General features: G+C 45.6%; 1 protein-coding gene across 1 annotated transcript in view; it reads right to left on the bottom strand.

The window, feature by feature from the left end:
* Positions 1–17666, bottom strand: part of GALNT12 (polypeptide N-acetylgalactosaminyltransferase 12) — a 45437-nt gene that overhangs the window by 20986 nt on the left and 6785 nt on the right. The window contains exons 2-4 of the mRNA XM_017527824.2: positions 7688–7857; positions 3660–3849; positions 1910–2095 (exon numbers count right to left, since the gene is read on the bottom strand). Of these exons, the coding sequence (XP_017383313.1) occupies positions 1910–2095; positions 3660–3849; positions 7688–7857 (546 nt within the window). The remainder of the gene's footprint in view (positions 1–1909; positions 2096–3659; positions 3850–7687; positions 7858–17666) is intronic.

Genomic DNA, 17666 nt, shown 5'->3' on the forward strand with positions numbered 1-17666 from the left:
CATTGTAGGCAGCAGAAAACCATCGCAGTTAACCAACTACCTTCCCGCCACGAGCTCTTTCATCTGTTCATCCATCATCTCTAAGCATACTCTGCCTTTACCGCTGTGCCCCACACTAGACTGGGCCTGGAGGCACAGATGTACCATACGGTCCCTGCCTTGAGGTGGCTTCCAGGCTTCTCAGCAGACAAGTACTCTGTGTGTGCTAAATATGTTCACTAAGGTCAGCCAGGTCCCTGGGGGAACACTGAGGAGGGCAGGGGCAAGAGGGTAGGTTGGAAGCTGTGGGCCATTTCTGAAGTCAGTGCTGGTTTCCAGATTCCAGGTTCCTTGGAGGAGGCAAGGTTTGCAGGACAAAGGACAGTTAGCCAAGGAGAAGAATGGAAATGGAATGGTTCTCTGGCATGAGCAAAGGCTTAAGGGTGGGAGAAACCCAGGGGCATTTAGAAGCACAGAGAGCAAGGAGAAGAGAGAAGTAAGAGACCAGGCTCGGGGAGGAAGGCAGGCTGCAGGCCATGGTCATGTGAGGACGTGTGATCTCAGAAGGCAGGCACTCACAAAGGCCACTGGGAGACCAGTACGCAGAAGACCCTAAAGGCAACTCTGGCATCTCAAAGTGCCCCAAGGGCCAGGTCTTCTCCTGCTTGAGCAGTTTCCCCCACCAAGACCCAGCCCGCCAGCCTCAGGCTGCTTCTTCCGCTGGTCTTGTTTCCCCCTACCTCCACCAAGTTTATCTGGAAACCAGCACTGACTTCAGAAATGGCCCACAGCTTCCATCCTACACAGCAGAACACTGTAAGGTCAGCATATCCCAGAGTTGCACAGGCAAAAAGGATGAATTCAGAAATAGGGAAAGGGCCGGGAGTGGTGGCTCATGCCTATAATCCCAGCACTTTGGGAGGCTGAGGTAGGCAGATCTCCTGAGGTCAGGAGTTCGAGACCAGCCTGGACAGTATGGCAAAACCCTAAACAACTACTAAAAAAATATAAAAATTTTTGGCCGGGCGCGGTGGCTCAAGCCTGTAATCCCAGCACTTTGGGAGGCCAAGGCGGGTGGATCACGAGGTCAAGAGATCAAGACATCCTGGTCAACATGGTGAAACCCCGTCTCTACTAAAAATACAAAACATTAGTTGGGCATGGTGGTGCGTGCCTGTAATCCCAGCTACTCAGGAGGCTGAGGCAGGAGAATTGCCTGAACCCAGGAGGCGGAGGTTGCGGTGAGCCGAGATCGTGCCATTGCACTCCAGCCTGGGTAATGAGCGAAACTCTGTCTCAAAAAAATAAATAAATAAATAAATAAAATAAAAAAAAATAAAAATTTTTAAAAATATTTTTATAAAAGACCAGGTATGGTGGCGGGCACCTGTAATCCCAGCTACTCAGGAGGCTGAGGCAGGAGAATCACTTGAACCCAGGAGGCAGAGGTTGCAGTAAGCAGAAATCACACCACTATACTCCAGACTGGGCAACACAGCTAGACTCCAACTCAAAATAATAATAATAGGGAAAGAGAATATTGAGAGCATAACCGTTGCTATGTTGCCCAGGCTGGTCTCAAACTCCTGGGCCCAAGCAGTCCTCCCACCTTGGCTTCCCAAAGTACTGGGATTATAGGCATGAGCCACCATGCTCAGTCTAAAACTACATACTTTAAAATGGTTAAAATGGTCAATATGATGCATATTTTACCACAATTTAAAAATTAAATAAATAAAATATACTGATATAAAAGTGATGTATGTAGCAGACATGCTTATAAAAATAAATATTCTGGGCAAAAAAGTGGGAAGAGGGGAGGTAGTTAAGCTGACAGCTGACCGTGCACCCCAGGGTCTCCGCTGTCAGGTCAGCCAGATGCAACAAGGCATGCTTGAAAAAGCAAGTCACTCGGAAGTCAGCTACTGACCTGATGACATCAACAGGGGAGCGCATCCGTATCCTCTCCCTCTCAGGAACTGTGTGCCACGTGAACACCAGCCTCCAGTCGAAACCACCGATCTGGGGCTCCCCAGAGTTCCCCAGGTATTCAAAGGTGTTCCAGTCAATCACATCAATCACAGGGCACACCACTGCTGACTCCTCTTCATGAATCCTGAAAGCATCCAAGACATCCATCCGTCCCTCCTATGTAGACGGCAGCAGGAAGATAATTGGGAAATTCAAGTGTGAATTCGTCTTCCTTCCAGTAAGAGGGAAGAATGCCTCTTACTTCCTTCCAGTAAGAGGGAAGAGGCAGGTGACGCCATCGGGGGATGCTGAGGGCCAGGGAGGGCTTTACAACAAAAAGTCCCGTGAGTTTAATATGCTCTGATTCTGTCTACGGACATTCTGACCAAACACTCTATGATTTCAATTTCTCAGAAGTGCAAGAGGTTTAATCACAATGAAACATCCTAACATCAAGAAATACTTATCTCCCTAAGAACAAAGGTGCACCCAGACCAAAGGGTCAGCCTTGGAATTAGAATACAAATTCTAATCCTGCTATTTATTTGCTGTGTGACATTAGCCAAGTCACCTAACCTCGGAGCCTACTGCCTCAGTGGTAACAATGGAATAATAATAACCACTTAGAGGATTATGTTCATGTGAGGATTTCCTGGGAAAATGTAAGTTGGCTGGCAGAGAATCTGAAACAACTGCTATTTTTTTTCTTTTAATTTGTATTGCTGTTGAAATATTACACATAGTGAAAAATGCTCCTTTTGCAGGTTTGGTTTCAACTGTTCTCTCCACAACATTATGACACCTCTTATTTACACAGAAAAATCAAAAATTAAAAAAATACATTTTAAAATTCCCCAGGTATTTCTAATGGACAACCGAGGTGGAAAATCCCCTCATCTACAGGCATGCAGCAAGAAGAGGGCGGGCCCGTGTCTAAAGGGTGGAATGAAGAGTAATTCTAGAAGCATTAATCCATCAGCTGAAGAGAAAGAAACGTCCTCTCCCCGTGACTTCAGATCAGCCTAGAGGTGGCCATCTATGAGTGCAGTGGGAGAATGGAGGAGGGGGAACACTCGACCACTGTGTTCTAAATAGTCTCCGTCTCCATCACAGGCCAGAAGAGCCGCGAGTCTGCTGCTGGGGAAGCTATTGGCGCTGAGGAGGAGAAAGAGATGGCTATATGACCCACAGCTGACAAGGAACCAGGACAGCAGGAAGTGGCAGGGCAGGGGGCAGCTGGGTCACACCCGGGAAGGAAGGCAAGTGGGTCCCTAGCTCTTCCAGACAACCCTAACAGCCACAGTGTTGAGGTCTGCGGGAAAGCAGTTTCCCAGCTGCAGAGACCCTGTGCCTCCAGCCCTTTGCCTGCTCCACAGAAGGGAGGCTAAGCCAACATCCCCACCTTCCTCTCCCACCTGGGAGCTCCTGGTTGGCCAGCCCAGCTCCTGACTTCCATGACGCAGAAACAGAAAGGGCAGAGTGATAAGGCAGAGCATGGGCAGGAAAGAGACAGAAGGGAACAAAAATCAGGCCCCAGCAGATGGTGGCTTTTTAAGGGGGGAAGGGGGGAGGGTGGCCTTGAGAACAGGGCCCAAGGAACAGCTGAGCCCAGGCAATCTGATAACTCTCAAGCAACATGATGAGTCTGTCCCTCATGCTACCTACACCAGGAAATGTGCTGTCTCTCCCCTGACGGGTGGCTCACGCACCTCTGCAGCAGCGGCTCCAGCCACCCCTCGTGGCACTCACAGTGACAGTCCAGGAAGGTCAGAACATCACCCCTTGCCGCAGATGCCCCCAGGAGCCGGGCTCGCACCAGGCCCTCTCTCTTGTTGGCACGGATCAGGCGCACTTTGGGCAGGCCCGAAAGCTCATTGGCCAAGCGCTCCTTCAGGTGCTCTAGGGAGGCAAACAAAGCAACAGGGGTCACCATAACATTCTATTTTTTTTTTTTTTCTTTTTGAGATGGAGTCTCCCTCTGTCACCAGACTGGTGCGCAGTGGAGCAATCTCAGCTCACTGCAACCTCCGCCTCCCAGGTTCAAGTGATTCTTCTGCCTCAGCCTCCCGAATAGCTGAGAGTAAAGGCACGTATCACCACTCCCAGCTAATTTTTTATTTTTAGTAAAGATGGGATTTCACCATGTTGGCAAGGATGGTCTCAATCTCTTGACCTCATGATCCACCTGCCTTGGCCTCCAAAAGTGCTGGGATTACAGGCATCAGCCACTACGCCTGGCCACCATGACACTCTTGAAGGAGTGTTTCATCCCAAGCCAGGGCCTTCTGGGCCTCCCTGTCCCAAACAGAAGATGAAATAGACAGAAGCCTCCTTTGCTCTGCCACCTGGGACATCCTCATCTCACCCAGAACGAAGGTTGGAAGTGCTCTGAAGGCCAGGAGGAGGCTGGGGGAGGAATTCCAGAACCACCATTTGCTCCCCATCAAAAAACATGCATGTGGAATCATACACTTCAAATAGGTGAACTGAATGGTATCTGAATAGATTTCAATAAAGTTGTTACAAAAAATGCTTTATAGTTTTGACTCGTGAGCATTTAAAAACCAAAAAACACATGAATCACCTAACCACAATTTTTATAAAAACAGTAATTATGGCTGGGCGCAGTGGCTCATACCTCTCAGCACTATGGGGGGCCAAGGCAGGTGGATCTCAAGGTCAAGAGATCAAGACCATCCTGACCAACATGGTAAAACCCCATCCCTACTAAAAATATAAAAATTAGCTGGGCATGGTGGCGTGTGCCTGTAGTCCCAGCTTACTCAGGAGGCTGAGGAAGGAGAATTGTTTGAACTGGGGAGGCGGAGGTTGCCGTGAGCCAAGATCACGCCACTGCACTCCAGCCTGATGACAGAGTGGGGCTCCATCTCAAATTTAAAAAAAATAGTAATTATGCTAATAGAAATTTTCTCAGTAGTACTTTACAGTTTATACAGTAGTAGTAACAACAATAATAGCCAAAACTAAAGAAGACCTGCTATGCCAAATACTACTTAGGTGATTTCCAGATATCGCATCTGATCCTCATAACAATCCTCTGAGGCAGGTACTAGTCTTACCCCATTTCACAGATGAGGGCACTGAGGCCATGAGGGGAATCCAGCTCCAAATTCTACAAGCTAACACTGCTGCCCAGAGCAGCTCCCAGAGTGAAAGCCCGTCTAAATAAATCAATAAATAAAAGCATTCATTGGTTGATTTTTTTTTTTTTGAGACAGGGTCTCACTCTGTCACCCAGGCTAGAGTGGCAATGGCACAATCACGGCTCACTGCAGCCTCAACCTCTTGGGCTCAAGCGATCCTCCCACCTTGGCCTCCCAAGTAGCTGAGACTACAAATGTGCACACCACACCTAGCTACTTTTAAAATTTTTTGTAGAGATAGGGTCCTCCTACGCTGCCCAGGCTGGTCTCAAATTCCTGGGCTCAAGCAATCCTCCCACCTTGGCCTCCCAAAGTGCTGAGATTACAGGCATGAGCCACTGAGCCCAGCCAATTTTTAAAAAAAATCCAAATTATAACTGCAAATGAGTTGATGGCAGGAATAAGGGAAGTAACTTTGCAAGCAAAGCTAATTAGCTAGAGTACCCAGTGACCCCATGAGTGCATGTGTGGCTGGCCTGCATTCATGATGGATCTTGTCAGTGTTAATTTTATGTCTGCCTGAACTGTCTCTCTGCATCTGGGAGGGCCTGACACCCTTTCATCAAGCTCACAATGACACTGCAGAAATGGTGGGGAGGGGAGGCAGGGCAGGACTTCCTAGCTCACTACAGGTTCAAGCGGGGCATTGCACCTGTTTTCCCAAGTTCCCACGATGGCAGGAAGGGAAGCTTGGTCCACACTGCCTCACATTTTTATGAGAGAATTGAGATGTGTCAGAGGAATTCATATGGTATTCCTGCCGGCTGAGGAGCTATTTAATCTCATAATGATAAAATAAATCGTCTGCTCTTTGCCTTTAGATTAATATATTTGTGAAATGCTGTTTTTTTTATGTCGCAACTTTTTAAACATTATAAAAATAGAAGTTATCATCTAACAAGAGCTTATAAATGCCAAGCGCCTACCCAGCACATCACCCTCCTCATCTCATTCAATGCTCACGATGATGCTACAAGGTAGAAGCTATTTTATAAGGCTGAAGCCAAGGCTGAAATTGGTTAAGGTCATTGCTCAAAGCTGTATAGTCGCGAGGTGATGGAGGGGGATTCGGGCCCATGCAGCGTGGTCCAGAACCAGTGTCTACACAGAGAGATTTAAAACAACCCTGGGAGGAAAGGGAAAAAGGAAATGTAAATGAGCACCTACTATGTGCCAGCTGATACACGAGGTTCTGTCCTATACATGATCCCATTTATTCCTCACTATAATTCTCTTGAGGTAGGTGCAGACAGACCCATTCACAGGTGAGAAACTGAGGCCCAGATAAAACAAGCAACTCCCCCAATGCACCACGGCTGCATCATGGGAAAGCTTGCCTCAGCCCCAGGTGCCCTGACTCCAGAACCCAGCACCTACTAGGCTATAGTCAGCACCAAACCCCAGCCTGTCACAGACACCGTCACAGACTCTGCTGCTTGTGCCCTAAGCCCATTCTCCCTGTGACCTGTAACTGGGCACACAGCCAGCAGGATAAAGGCCACAGCTCCTGGCCTCCCTTGCAGCTACATGGCCAGGCAACCACAATCTGCTCAACGGAATGTGCAGAGAACTTCCAAGCAGTGCCCTCAAGAGAAAGGGTGTGGCTCTCCTTCCACTTTCACCTTCTGGTTGACCAGAGTGAGTAGGAGGTGAAAAACCAGCCCAGTCCATGAGGACAAAGGCAGCAGAGCACTCTAGAGAAGGTGGGAACAGGCACAGAAGGAGCTGAGGCCCCATCCATCAAGAAGCCACCACATCCATCCTAGACTAGCATACCATATCCATGATGTGAGAAGTCTATTTCTATCTCATGTGAATCACTATTGAGTCTGTGAAAAAATGTACATACCTATTAGAATACACAGAGGCCAGTTTTGAAGTCAAAGCAAGTGCAGTGTCTGAGGCAGCAGATGCCCCATCAGCAGGGGTTGCTTCCCTTTGAGACAGGCCGTAGCGACCAAGCCCACAGCTCTACCTACTGTTACAGCCTTCACACTTGCCCTTGGTTCAGCTTAGCTGCTCCCACTTCAGCTAGGCCCCAAGGATTCATGGGCTGATGTTACTCCGTCAGCACCACCAGTCCCGGCCAAGCCAAGGCTCTGCTGCATGTGGGCACCACAGAAGCCCCTCCACCCTTCCCTGCCTCCATCCTCACCCAGCCCCTCCCCTGCCATCAGCCATTCCCCACACAGCAGGCTCAGTGATCTCCGATGGACCTGGACCTTGCTGTCCCCACAGCTCCCCATCAAGCTCACACGTAAGCCTCAACCCCCTGTGGTGGCCTCCAAGGCCCTACCAGATCTGACCCCGACCATTCTGCAACCCCACCTCCTACATCACCTCCACTGGCCAATGGTTGGTCCCAGAAAACACCCAGAGAATGCCCCGCTTCTTTTAGTTTCCGCACCTGCTGTTTCTGGGCTGCTATCCCTGAGGTCTTTGGGTGCAGGGGGACACAGGAAGCTGATCCTTACTGGGCCTACTCTAGCCCTCTGCATCCCACTCTCACCTCCCAGACACTGTCACGGAAGGACAGGCTCTTCCCAGAGCTAGAGAGAGACAGAGGGACTCACCTCTATCACTGTAGTCATCTACAAGGATCACTTCTTCCAGCAGGATATCCGGGGATGTCTCAAGGACACTGTAAACTGTCCGAAGGAGAGTTGACCAGGCTTCATTATAAAATGCTATGATAACAGATGTCCTGGGCAAATTATCATAATCATATTTCTTCTCTTTGCACCTGCAAATACAGCGCAACTTCAGGAACTGAGAACCCAGCCCAGGCTGGCACTGGGGAGGGAGCGACAAAGGGGACATAGGTCATGGTCCCCTAGGGAAGGGAACATAATCCGCTGAAGGGTCTTCCAGAGCTCCCCTTGTGACATTAGGAGCCCCAGCAGATTCCAAGAAAGGTCCTAACCATGACCCCTACCTAGCTTTTACTGTGGGATACTGTTTTAAGCTGTAAAGCAACTTTTTGATTTGAGCGACATACAAACCAGGCAGAATCAGCAGGAAGGAAACCAGCACTTCTTCCTTCCCCATCGCCCTCCTCTCCGTTCACTCGGCCCCAATCCCACTCCCAGGCCTTGGCTCAGACCGTTCCCTCTGCCGGGAATGCCCTTCCTCCCTTCTCTACTTGGCAAACTCCTTGTCCTCTTTCAACAACAGCTGAGGCCTGTTATCTGTGAACTGCCTGGGACCACCTACCTCAGGCAGTTGCTGGCTCCTCAGGGCTCCTCCAGCACCTGGCCCACCTCCATCTCAGCATGCGCCACTCAGGATTTTGGGTACTCATGTATCACTGTACCACTCCCTACCTTCTTCCAACATCCAATACTATAAAGGCTTAGCAAAGGTGGTGTCCTGAATACATAAACTAGAATTGTGGCGAAGACCTATGAACATTCCAGGAAGGACTCTGTAGAGGACACTAGTTACCTCCCCAGTATCCCTGCTGCCACCTGTCCTGCAAGATGTGGCAGCCTCGTGGCAGGGTGGGGCTGAGCCCACTCAGCTGCAGCAGTGGGCCTGACTAGCAGTGATGAGAACCAATAAGCTCCCTCTTTGTTTAGCAATTTGCTGTCACTTTGAGCTGAAGGTTGCCTGGTTGACACAGAATTCTATCCTGAGTGGCTGATGACAAATTCCCAGTGTCACAGGACTGGCTAAGGGGCAGTGCCTGGAGACCATCAGTGGGAAGTAGCTAAGGGCAAGGTGCGAGAGGGACACCATGGGGATACCAGAAGGACCAGAGTTTGCATGCTGGGGGCTGGCCAAAGGCTAGATCAAGGGATCAGCTAGATATTCAAGAAGGGGGTTAAATGCTGGAGAGCAGCCAGGGTCCCTGGATAGCTAAGACAAGGCCTTCCCCAGACAAGCTCAGTGACAGATCGAAGAGGACAGGAGAAAAGATGCCAAACCAGGCAGGAGTAAGAGGGAAAGTGACATCTGCTGTCTACCACAAACCAGCATTGTGCCACTCGGCCCTTTATTAGTCAGTCACCAAACACTTCCTGAGCACCCACTGCGTGCCAGATAGGCCCGGCCCCTGCTCCCATGGAGCTCACATTCAGGGGGACAATAATCAAGTAAACAAAAAGTGATCGGGCTATGGAAAATGGAAAGGAGGGTAATAAAAAAGAACAACTTTGAAACTATGAAAGTGAAAAAGAGGGCCAGGTGCAGTGGCTCATGCCTGTAATCCCAGCACTTTGGGAGGCCGAGGCAGGTAGATCTTAAGGTCAAGAGTTCAAGACTGGCCTGGCCAAGATGGTGAAACCCTATCTCTACAAAAATACAAAAATTAGCTGGGTGCAGTAGCACACACCTATAATCCCAGCTGTTTGGGAGGCAGAGGCAGAGAATGGCTTAAACCCGGAAGGCAGAGGTTGCAGTGAGCCAAGATTGCACCACTACACTCCAGTCTGGGCAACAGAGCAAGATTTCATCTAAAAAAAAAGTGAACAAAAGAGGAGTGGGGAAAGGGAAGGAGAGCCACTACAGGGCAGGTGAGCTGGGAGGGGCGCTCGGAAGAGGTGACATTTAGGCATTTAGGATGACTTGAATGATGAGGGACCCAGCCCCAGGAAAAGTCAGGGAAGAGCCCTTAGCATACAAAAGTATTTGTTTTTTCCTCTTTTATTTTACTATTAGGCCGGCGGGGTAGCTCACACCTATAATCCCAGCACTTTGGAAGGCTGAGGCGGGCAGATCACAAGGTCAAGAGATCGAGACCATCCTGGTCAACATGGTGAAACCCTGTCTCTACTAAAAATACAAAAATTAGCTGGGCATGGTGGCGCGTGCCTGTAGTCCCAGCTACTCGGGAGGCTGAGGCAGGAGAATTGCCTGAACCCAGGAGGCGGAGGTTGCGGAGAGCAGAGATCACGCCATTGCACTCCAGCCTGGGTAACAAGAGTGAAACTCTGTCTCAAAAAAAAAAAAAAAGAATTTTCAACATTAAAAAAGCAGAACAAGGCCAGGTGCAATCACTCACGCGTGTAATCTCAGCACTTTCAGAGGCTGAGGCAGGTGGATCACTTGAGGCCAAGAGTTCGAGACCAACCTGATCAACATGGTGAAACCCCATCTCTACTAAAAATACAAAAATTAGTCAGATGTGGTGGCATGTGCCTGTAATCCCAGCTACTCGGGAGGCTGAAGCATGAGAATCACTTGAATCCCAGGAGGTACATGTGGCAGTGAGCCAAGATTGTGCCACTGCACGCCAGCCTGGACAACAGATCAAGACTCTATCTCAAAAAAAAAAAAGTAGAACAAATAAAAAACTGCTGGGTACCCTTTGCCTAGTGACAACAATTCTCAACTCATTGTCAATCTATCTTGATTCATCTATGTCAACACCACTCCCTCTGCCCCAGATTCTTTCTAAAGAAAATCCAGTATATTGTAGCATCCAAAAATAGTTCAGTATGTGTCTCTCACAGGTAAGGACTCTTTTTTTTAATAAGCATAGTTTATTTGTCATACCTTAGAAGTGACCTTAGTGCTCCAGTCTACAGTAATTCAACAAAGTTAAGCAGCCCTGGGTTGGAAGACACAACATTCTTTAATGAACCAATAAGAAGAGTCAAAATGGCCATTATTAAAAAGTCAAAAAACAACAGATGCTGGCGAGGTTGTGGAGAAAGAGGAATGCTTTTACACTGTTGGTAGGTGTGTAAATTAGTTCAACCATTGTGGAAGGCAGTGTCGCAATTCGTCAAAGACCTAGAGGCAGAAATACCATTTGACCCAGCAATCCCATTACTGGGTATAAACCCAAAGGAATATAAATCATTCTATTATAAAGATACATGCACACGTACGTTCACTGCAGTACTATTCACAATAGCAAAGACATGAAATCAACCTAAATGCCTATCAATGATAGACTGGATAAGGAAAATGTGGTACATATATACAATGGAATGCTAGGCAGCCATAAAAAGGAATGAGATAATGTCCTTTGCAGGGACATGGATAGAGCTGGAAGCCATCATCCTCAGCAAACTACTGCAAGAACAGAAAACCAAATACCACATGTTCTCACTCATAAGTGAGGGCTGAATTATGAGAACACATGGATATATGGAGGAGGACAACACACACTGGAGCCTGTCAGGGGTGGGGGTGGGACGAGGAAGAACATCAGGAAGAATAGCGAATGCATGCTGGGTTTAATACCTAGGTAATGAGATGATCTGTGCAGCAAACCACCATGGCACATGTTTACCTATGTAACAAACCTGTACAACCTGCACAGGTGCCCATGAACTTAAAAGTTGGGGGGAAGAAAAGCCAAGTGCTGCCTAGCATAATGGTAAGATGCACTGATTTTTAAGGCACATGCTAATTTTAGAAACGTTGAAATATGGGAAAAAATGTGCCTCTGAATTGATGACATGTAGTACTTCACTTTACCTTCAAAACCACTTCCTATGTTAGCATTTACCGCTCCCATGTTAAAGGCTAAGAAAAGTGGAGTGACTTGGTTGGTTCACAGAGCACCTGCTAGTGTGTTCTGGGCTTGAGATCTCTGTGTCCAGGGATTTTGTTGCAAGGTTCTGGTTTGTTCCTTCTACCCCACAGGAGGCTCAGGTGGGCCATCTGAATCTAAAGATCCCTGTATCACATCTCCCCACCTGGCCCTTCCTCCTACCAAGACAAGAACAATTTCTCTTCTCTTCTACCTCTTGGGGCCTGGGGTTCTCTTCCCTGGAAGTTCCATGTCCCTCTTCCTAATGCCAGGACAACCTCTACAGCAAGTTCCAAGGCTGCCTGGCAGTGGCCTTGCTCTGCTGTCACTGGGACAGTTTCCCTTCAGCTGTGAACAGGATTATCTAAGAATCTCTGATAGGGGCTGGCTCTTCTCAGCCAGCTTTATATACTCATCCCTGCTGCATCTGGAGGCCCTGATCTGGGCACTTGAGAAGAGGTCAGCCCAGGCTAGAAGCATGAAAGCTCTGATGTCATGAAGCCACTGGGCATCCCCACCAGCACCTAGCCAGCCAGAAGCCGAATCCCCAGACACCATAGGCTTTCAATTCATGTAAGTAGTTAATTTAGCACTGATCCCACGGAAGGCTTTGTGCTCCAGAGAAGGGAGTCTGGTCCATAATCAAGGGAAGGAGAATGTGGTTCCATCTCTTGGACTGAGGCTATCAAAGAATTTGTGGATATATTTTAAAACCACCACACATGCCAGGCGCGGTGGCTCACGCCGGTAATCCCAGCACTTTGGGAGGCCGAGGCGGGTGGATTGCTTGAGGTTAGGAGTTCGAGACCAGCCTGGCCAACACGGTGAAACCCCATCTTTTAAATATATATCTATATCTATATCTATATATATATCTATATATTTAATATATACATAAATATATATATTTATAATATATATTTATATATAAATATATATATTTATAAATATATAAAAATATACAAATATATATATATAAATATATATATTTATATATACATAAACCACACACGAAAAGCAGGAGAAACACTGTGTGACTTCCAAGAATAGATCATGAAACACTGAGGTTTCCTATTTGTTTCCTCAATGTACCATCCATTCTGGAGAAAGCTGGCTGCCATGTTGTGAGGATACTCAAGCAGCCCTATGGAGGAGTCTATGTGGTAAGCAACTGAGGCTTCCTGCCAACAGCCAGTACAATCTTTCCGGACACATGAATGAGCCATTTTGGAAGCAGAGCCTCCAGCCCCACCCAATTATGCCTTCAGGGGATCAAAGTTCCAAGTGACAGCTTGGCTATAATCTCAAGAGAGATTCCAAGCCAGAACCACCCAGCTAAGCTACTCCTAAATTCCTAGTTCATAGAAACTATGTGAAATAATGTGTTTATTGTTATTTTAAGCCACTAAATTTTGTGGTAATACATACCATGAAATAAATCACAAGGAAAGTATATGACAGACCCAAACTGAGACACATTTTATAAACCAATGGGCCTTTACTCTTTAAAAATATCAATGTCATAAGAGACCATGAGAGGCTGAGGAACTGTTACCAACTGAGGGAGGCCAAAGAAGCACCGCAACGGGCTGACTAAAATGTCACACCTGATTCTTGCTTACATACTGAATTAGGATGAAAAAATCTCACTATAAAGGTGGGGACAGCTATAGACATCCAATATTGGATTAATATCCTGAATTTGATATTATATCACAGTAGCATGAGAGGATGTCCTTTCTCTTTGAAAACACATGCTGAAGTAGTGACAGGTAAAGAACTGTTTTTTCTGTAACTTCCTCTCAAATGTGTATAATATTATAGCAGACATACAGAAAGGGAAAAAAATAAGTAAATGGGCCAAAACAATAATGGGTGGATTTAGGTGGAGGATTTACAGAAGTTTGTTATGGTAGTCTCACAAATTTTCTCCAGGTTTAAATTTTTCCAAAATAAAACTTTAATATAAAAAGAAGAAAAAAAGGTCTAATGTTGTGAAGGACATACCCAAACACCAAGCCCATTCTGATCCACAGCTATGTATCCAATCTTAGTGGCCCTTACAAACGCCCTCTCCAATCTCATTATTTCTCATATCTACCAAAACATCCCCCCTCCAACAAGTACATGCTATAGCAAATGGAAAACACGTGTGTGTATGTATTACAAAAGTATTAGTAAGTGTGAGTTGATTATTAAGCCGCTGACTACTAGGCAGGATGCAGAGAAAAGCTAGATTGTGTTGATTTGCAGCCCACCAGGAGCCTCAGAAAGAATTAACCGAGAGGCCGGGTGTGGTGGCTCACACTCGTAATCTCAGCATTTTGAGAGGTCAAGGTGGGAGGATTGCTTGAGCCCAGGAATTAGAGACCAGCCTGGGCAACACGGCAAAAACCTGTCTCTACCAAAAATACAACAATTAGCTGGACATGGTGGCACACAACTATAGTCCCAGCTACTCAGGAGGCTGAGGCGGAAGGATGGTTTGAGCCAGGGAGTGAAGGGGTTGCAGTGAACCGAGATCGTACCATTGCACTCCAGCCTGGGTGACATGGCCAGACCCTGTCTCAAAAAAAAAAAAAAGACAAAAAAAAATTAATTGCTTACACTACATGAAAAGTGTTTTTGTAAAACGTTAAATAAAGATTTTTTTCTTAAGATGCCGCTAAAACTTCATTTCAAAGACGCACTAAGTTCAAAGAGAAATAAGCAACAAGGATGGTGAAGTGAGGTTTTCAAAGTGAGGGGCATTCAATGTAAAGAACTATCCTGGCCGGGCGTGGTGGCTCATGCCTGTAATCCAAGCACTTTGGAGGCCAAGGCGGGCGGATCACCTGAGGTTGGGAGTTCAAGACCAGCCTGACCAACATGGTGAAACCCCATCTTTAGAACTATCCTTTAGTCTGAAATCACATCCCTACTATTTGGGATTAAAATGTATTTATTCTCTGCTTGACCAGAGTTGGAACCATATGTCAGCCCTGCTTTGTTTTTTGTTGTTTTCAACATGTTTTCACTAAAACCAATGGCCTCGGGCCACCATTCTGGAATGTCTAGGTGGGCTCTTCATGTCATCTAAATCATAAGAAGGCTGGGTGCCAGTTTTTCACTTAGTATTCAGAGCTTTAAAATGTTCCTCTTTTCTTTGATCTCGTATCAATATACATAAACATTTCTTGCCTAAGTAAATAATTGGAATATCCTGAAGGAGGCTTGTTTTAAATTTTTTTCTTTGTAACATTATTTGTAATAGCAAAAAGCTGTAAATAATTTCAATGTCCAACAAGAAGAAAATATAGTATAGTATGACTGCATGAATAAATCATGGCCATGTATTTTCAGCACGCCTTGAACTTTACCTGATAATAACAGTATCCTTTGTTGAGTGCTTACTACATCAGAGGCACCATGTAAAACAACAAATCAACATTTTTTAGAGAATACTTAATGATAAAGGAGAATGGTCACACTATAACATTAAATCAAAGAGGCAGGGTAGAAATCTACAAATAGCCAATTCTAGAAACAACAATGTGTATGTGAGTGTGTTCACACAAAAACAATAAATAGAAAGAAATACATCAAAACATTATCAATGATGATCTCTAAGAAGTGAGATTACTGCTGATTCTTATTGAATTTTTATATTTTTGTGCATTCTAAAATTGTCCTACAATGAACATCAATAATTTTTATAATCACAGGAAATATTATTTTTAAAAGATTAGATCATATTTCTTGAGTTCCTCATAGCATATTTTAGAACATATTTTAGATCAATTATTAGATCATATTTCTTTAGTTCTTCATTGCCTTCATTGAGCAATAATTTAATACTCTGCCCTTTCTCTTTTTCTTGTCCTGGTATAGTTTCTGTTTCTTTTTTGAAATCATCTCCTGCCAGGCACAGTGGCTCATGCCTGTAATTCCAGCACTTTGGGAGGCCGAGGCAGGCATATTGCCTGAGCTCAGGAGTTCGAGACCAGCCTGGGCAATACAGTGAAACCCTGTCTCTACTAAAATATAAAAATTAGCTGGGTGTGGTGGTGTGTGCCTGTAATCCCAAGAGGAGCTGAGGCAGCAGAATTACTTGAACCTGGGAGGCAGAGGTTGCAATGAGCTGAGATTGTGCCACTGCACTCCAGCCTGGGCGACAGAGTAAGACTCTGTCTCCAAAACTCAAAAAAAAAAAAAAAAAAAAACTCCTAAAGGCATTCTCTTTTATGAGGTTCAATACCAATGCTCCTTGACTTACGGTGGGGTTACAGCCCAATAAACTCATCAAAAGCTGAAAACATTCTAAGTTGAAAATGCATTTAACGCCTAACCTACTGAACATCACAGCTTAGCCTAGCCTGTCTTAATTATGCTCAGAACACTTCCATTAGTCTACAGTTGGGCAAAATCATCTAACACAAAACTACTGTATAATAAAGTGTTGGATGTCTCATATAATTTATTGAATATGTACCAAAAGTGAAAACCAGAATGGTTGCGTGGGTACTCTGATAGAGTTGGAAAATCATAAGTCAAACCATCTTAAATTGGAGATTGTCTGTATATCTTTTTGAAACGTCTCTAAGTTTGCTTCCAGAAAAAACACTTTCTCTTTTTCCAGACTGATAAAAATCTATGCATCCTTTGATCATACAAAGATAGCTATGTATCACTTCAGGGTTCCAAATTTGCCTTGAGGACAAAAGGAAGCTCAGAACTGGATTTAATGCCACATCATTAAATAATCATTTCCTTAAGTTTCTAGTATATTGCATGTGCTTTGTAAGAGCAGAAGCTGAGCTGTGTTTGTCTCTGTATTTTCAGCATGTCTTGTACTTTACCTGGTAATAGGGGTACTGCCTGTTGAGTGCTTACTACTACAGGAGAGGCACCATATGAGCATTTTATACACATTATTTCATGTAGCCTTTATAACAACCCTACTGGGTAGGTACTACAATAATCTCTGCTAGTAGAATATTTATTTATGTATTATATGGATGTGAATTAATTAATGGATGCAATAAATGCGTCTTGAACTTCTTTTTATTTTTTTTTACCCATGCTGACGTGCAGTGGTGGGATCTTGGCTCACTGCACCCTCCTCCTCCCAGGTTCAAGCAATTCTCCTGCCTCAGCCTCCCAAGTAGCTGGGATTACAGGCGCTCACCACCATGCCTGGCTAATTTTTGTATTTTTAGTAGAGATGGGGTTTCACCATGTTGGCCAGACAGGTCTCGAACTCCTGATCTCAAGTGATCTGCCTGCCTCAGCCTCCCAAAGTTCTGGGATTACAGGCATGACCCATTGTGCCTGGTCCCTCATGATCTTCTTTTATCTTTATATTAAGGTTATTACATAAATGTCTTTATTTAAAAAAATCAACTCATATCCTCTGTAGAACACGCCAAGGAGATCGTAATATACATACATTTTTGTGTCTTACTTGACTAGAATCCTTCCTCCTTTCTTCACTGTACTGCATCTTGAATTCTCTTTCAAGAGACTACCTTTTTCAACTCTCAGTCTATGTGGTTTGTGGAGGGCTGAAGATACACAAGCACTTGCATATACACACACAGACATGCAGACACACATACACACAGACACACATCCCTACCCCTGGGAAGGTTACATGCCTCAGGCCTGACCAATCAATAGTTTCCTGATGACATCATTTGAGATCCTGAATCCAGGGTCCAGGATAACCTGAACCCAGAGCTCATCCCAGACTTTTCTGTAACAGAAGCCAATATATTTTCTTCTACATTTAAGTCAGTTTGCATCGGGCTTTCAGTCACTTTCAACAAAAAGAATCCTGATTAGTATAGAAAATAATTGTTTCTAAAAAGTGAATATAGGACTTCTACTTCTGGTAACATGGAAGACTAAGATGTCTAGGAAAACCTTCCTGGTGTACACACCCAAAAAGTCTCCATAAAAGTTTTTTAAAGGCCGGGCGCGGTGGCTCAAGCCTGTAATCCCAGCACTTTGGGAGGCCGAGGCGGGTGGATCACGAGGTCAAGAGATCGAGACCATCCTGGTCAACACGGTGAAACCCCGTCTCTACT

The sequence above is a fragment of the Cebus imitator genome, unplaced genomic scaffold, assembly GCF_001604975.1.
Source record: "Cebus imitator isolate Cc_AM_T3 unplaced genomic scaffold, Cebus_imitator-1.0 Scaffold51, whole genome shotgun sequence".
Classification (NCBI taxonomy): Eukaryota; Metazoa; Chordata; class Mammalia; order Primates; family Cebidae; genus Cebus; species Cebus imitator.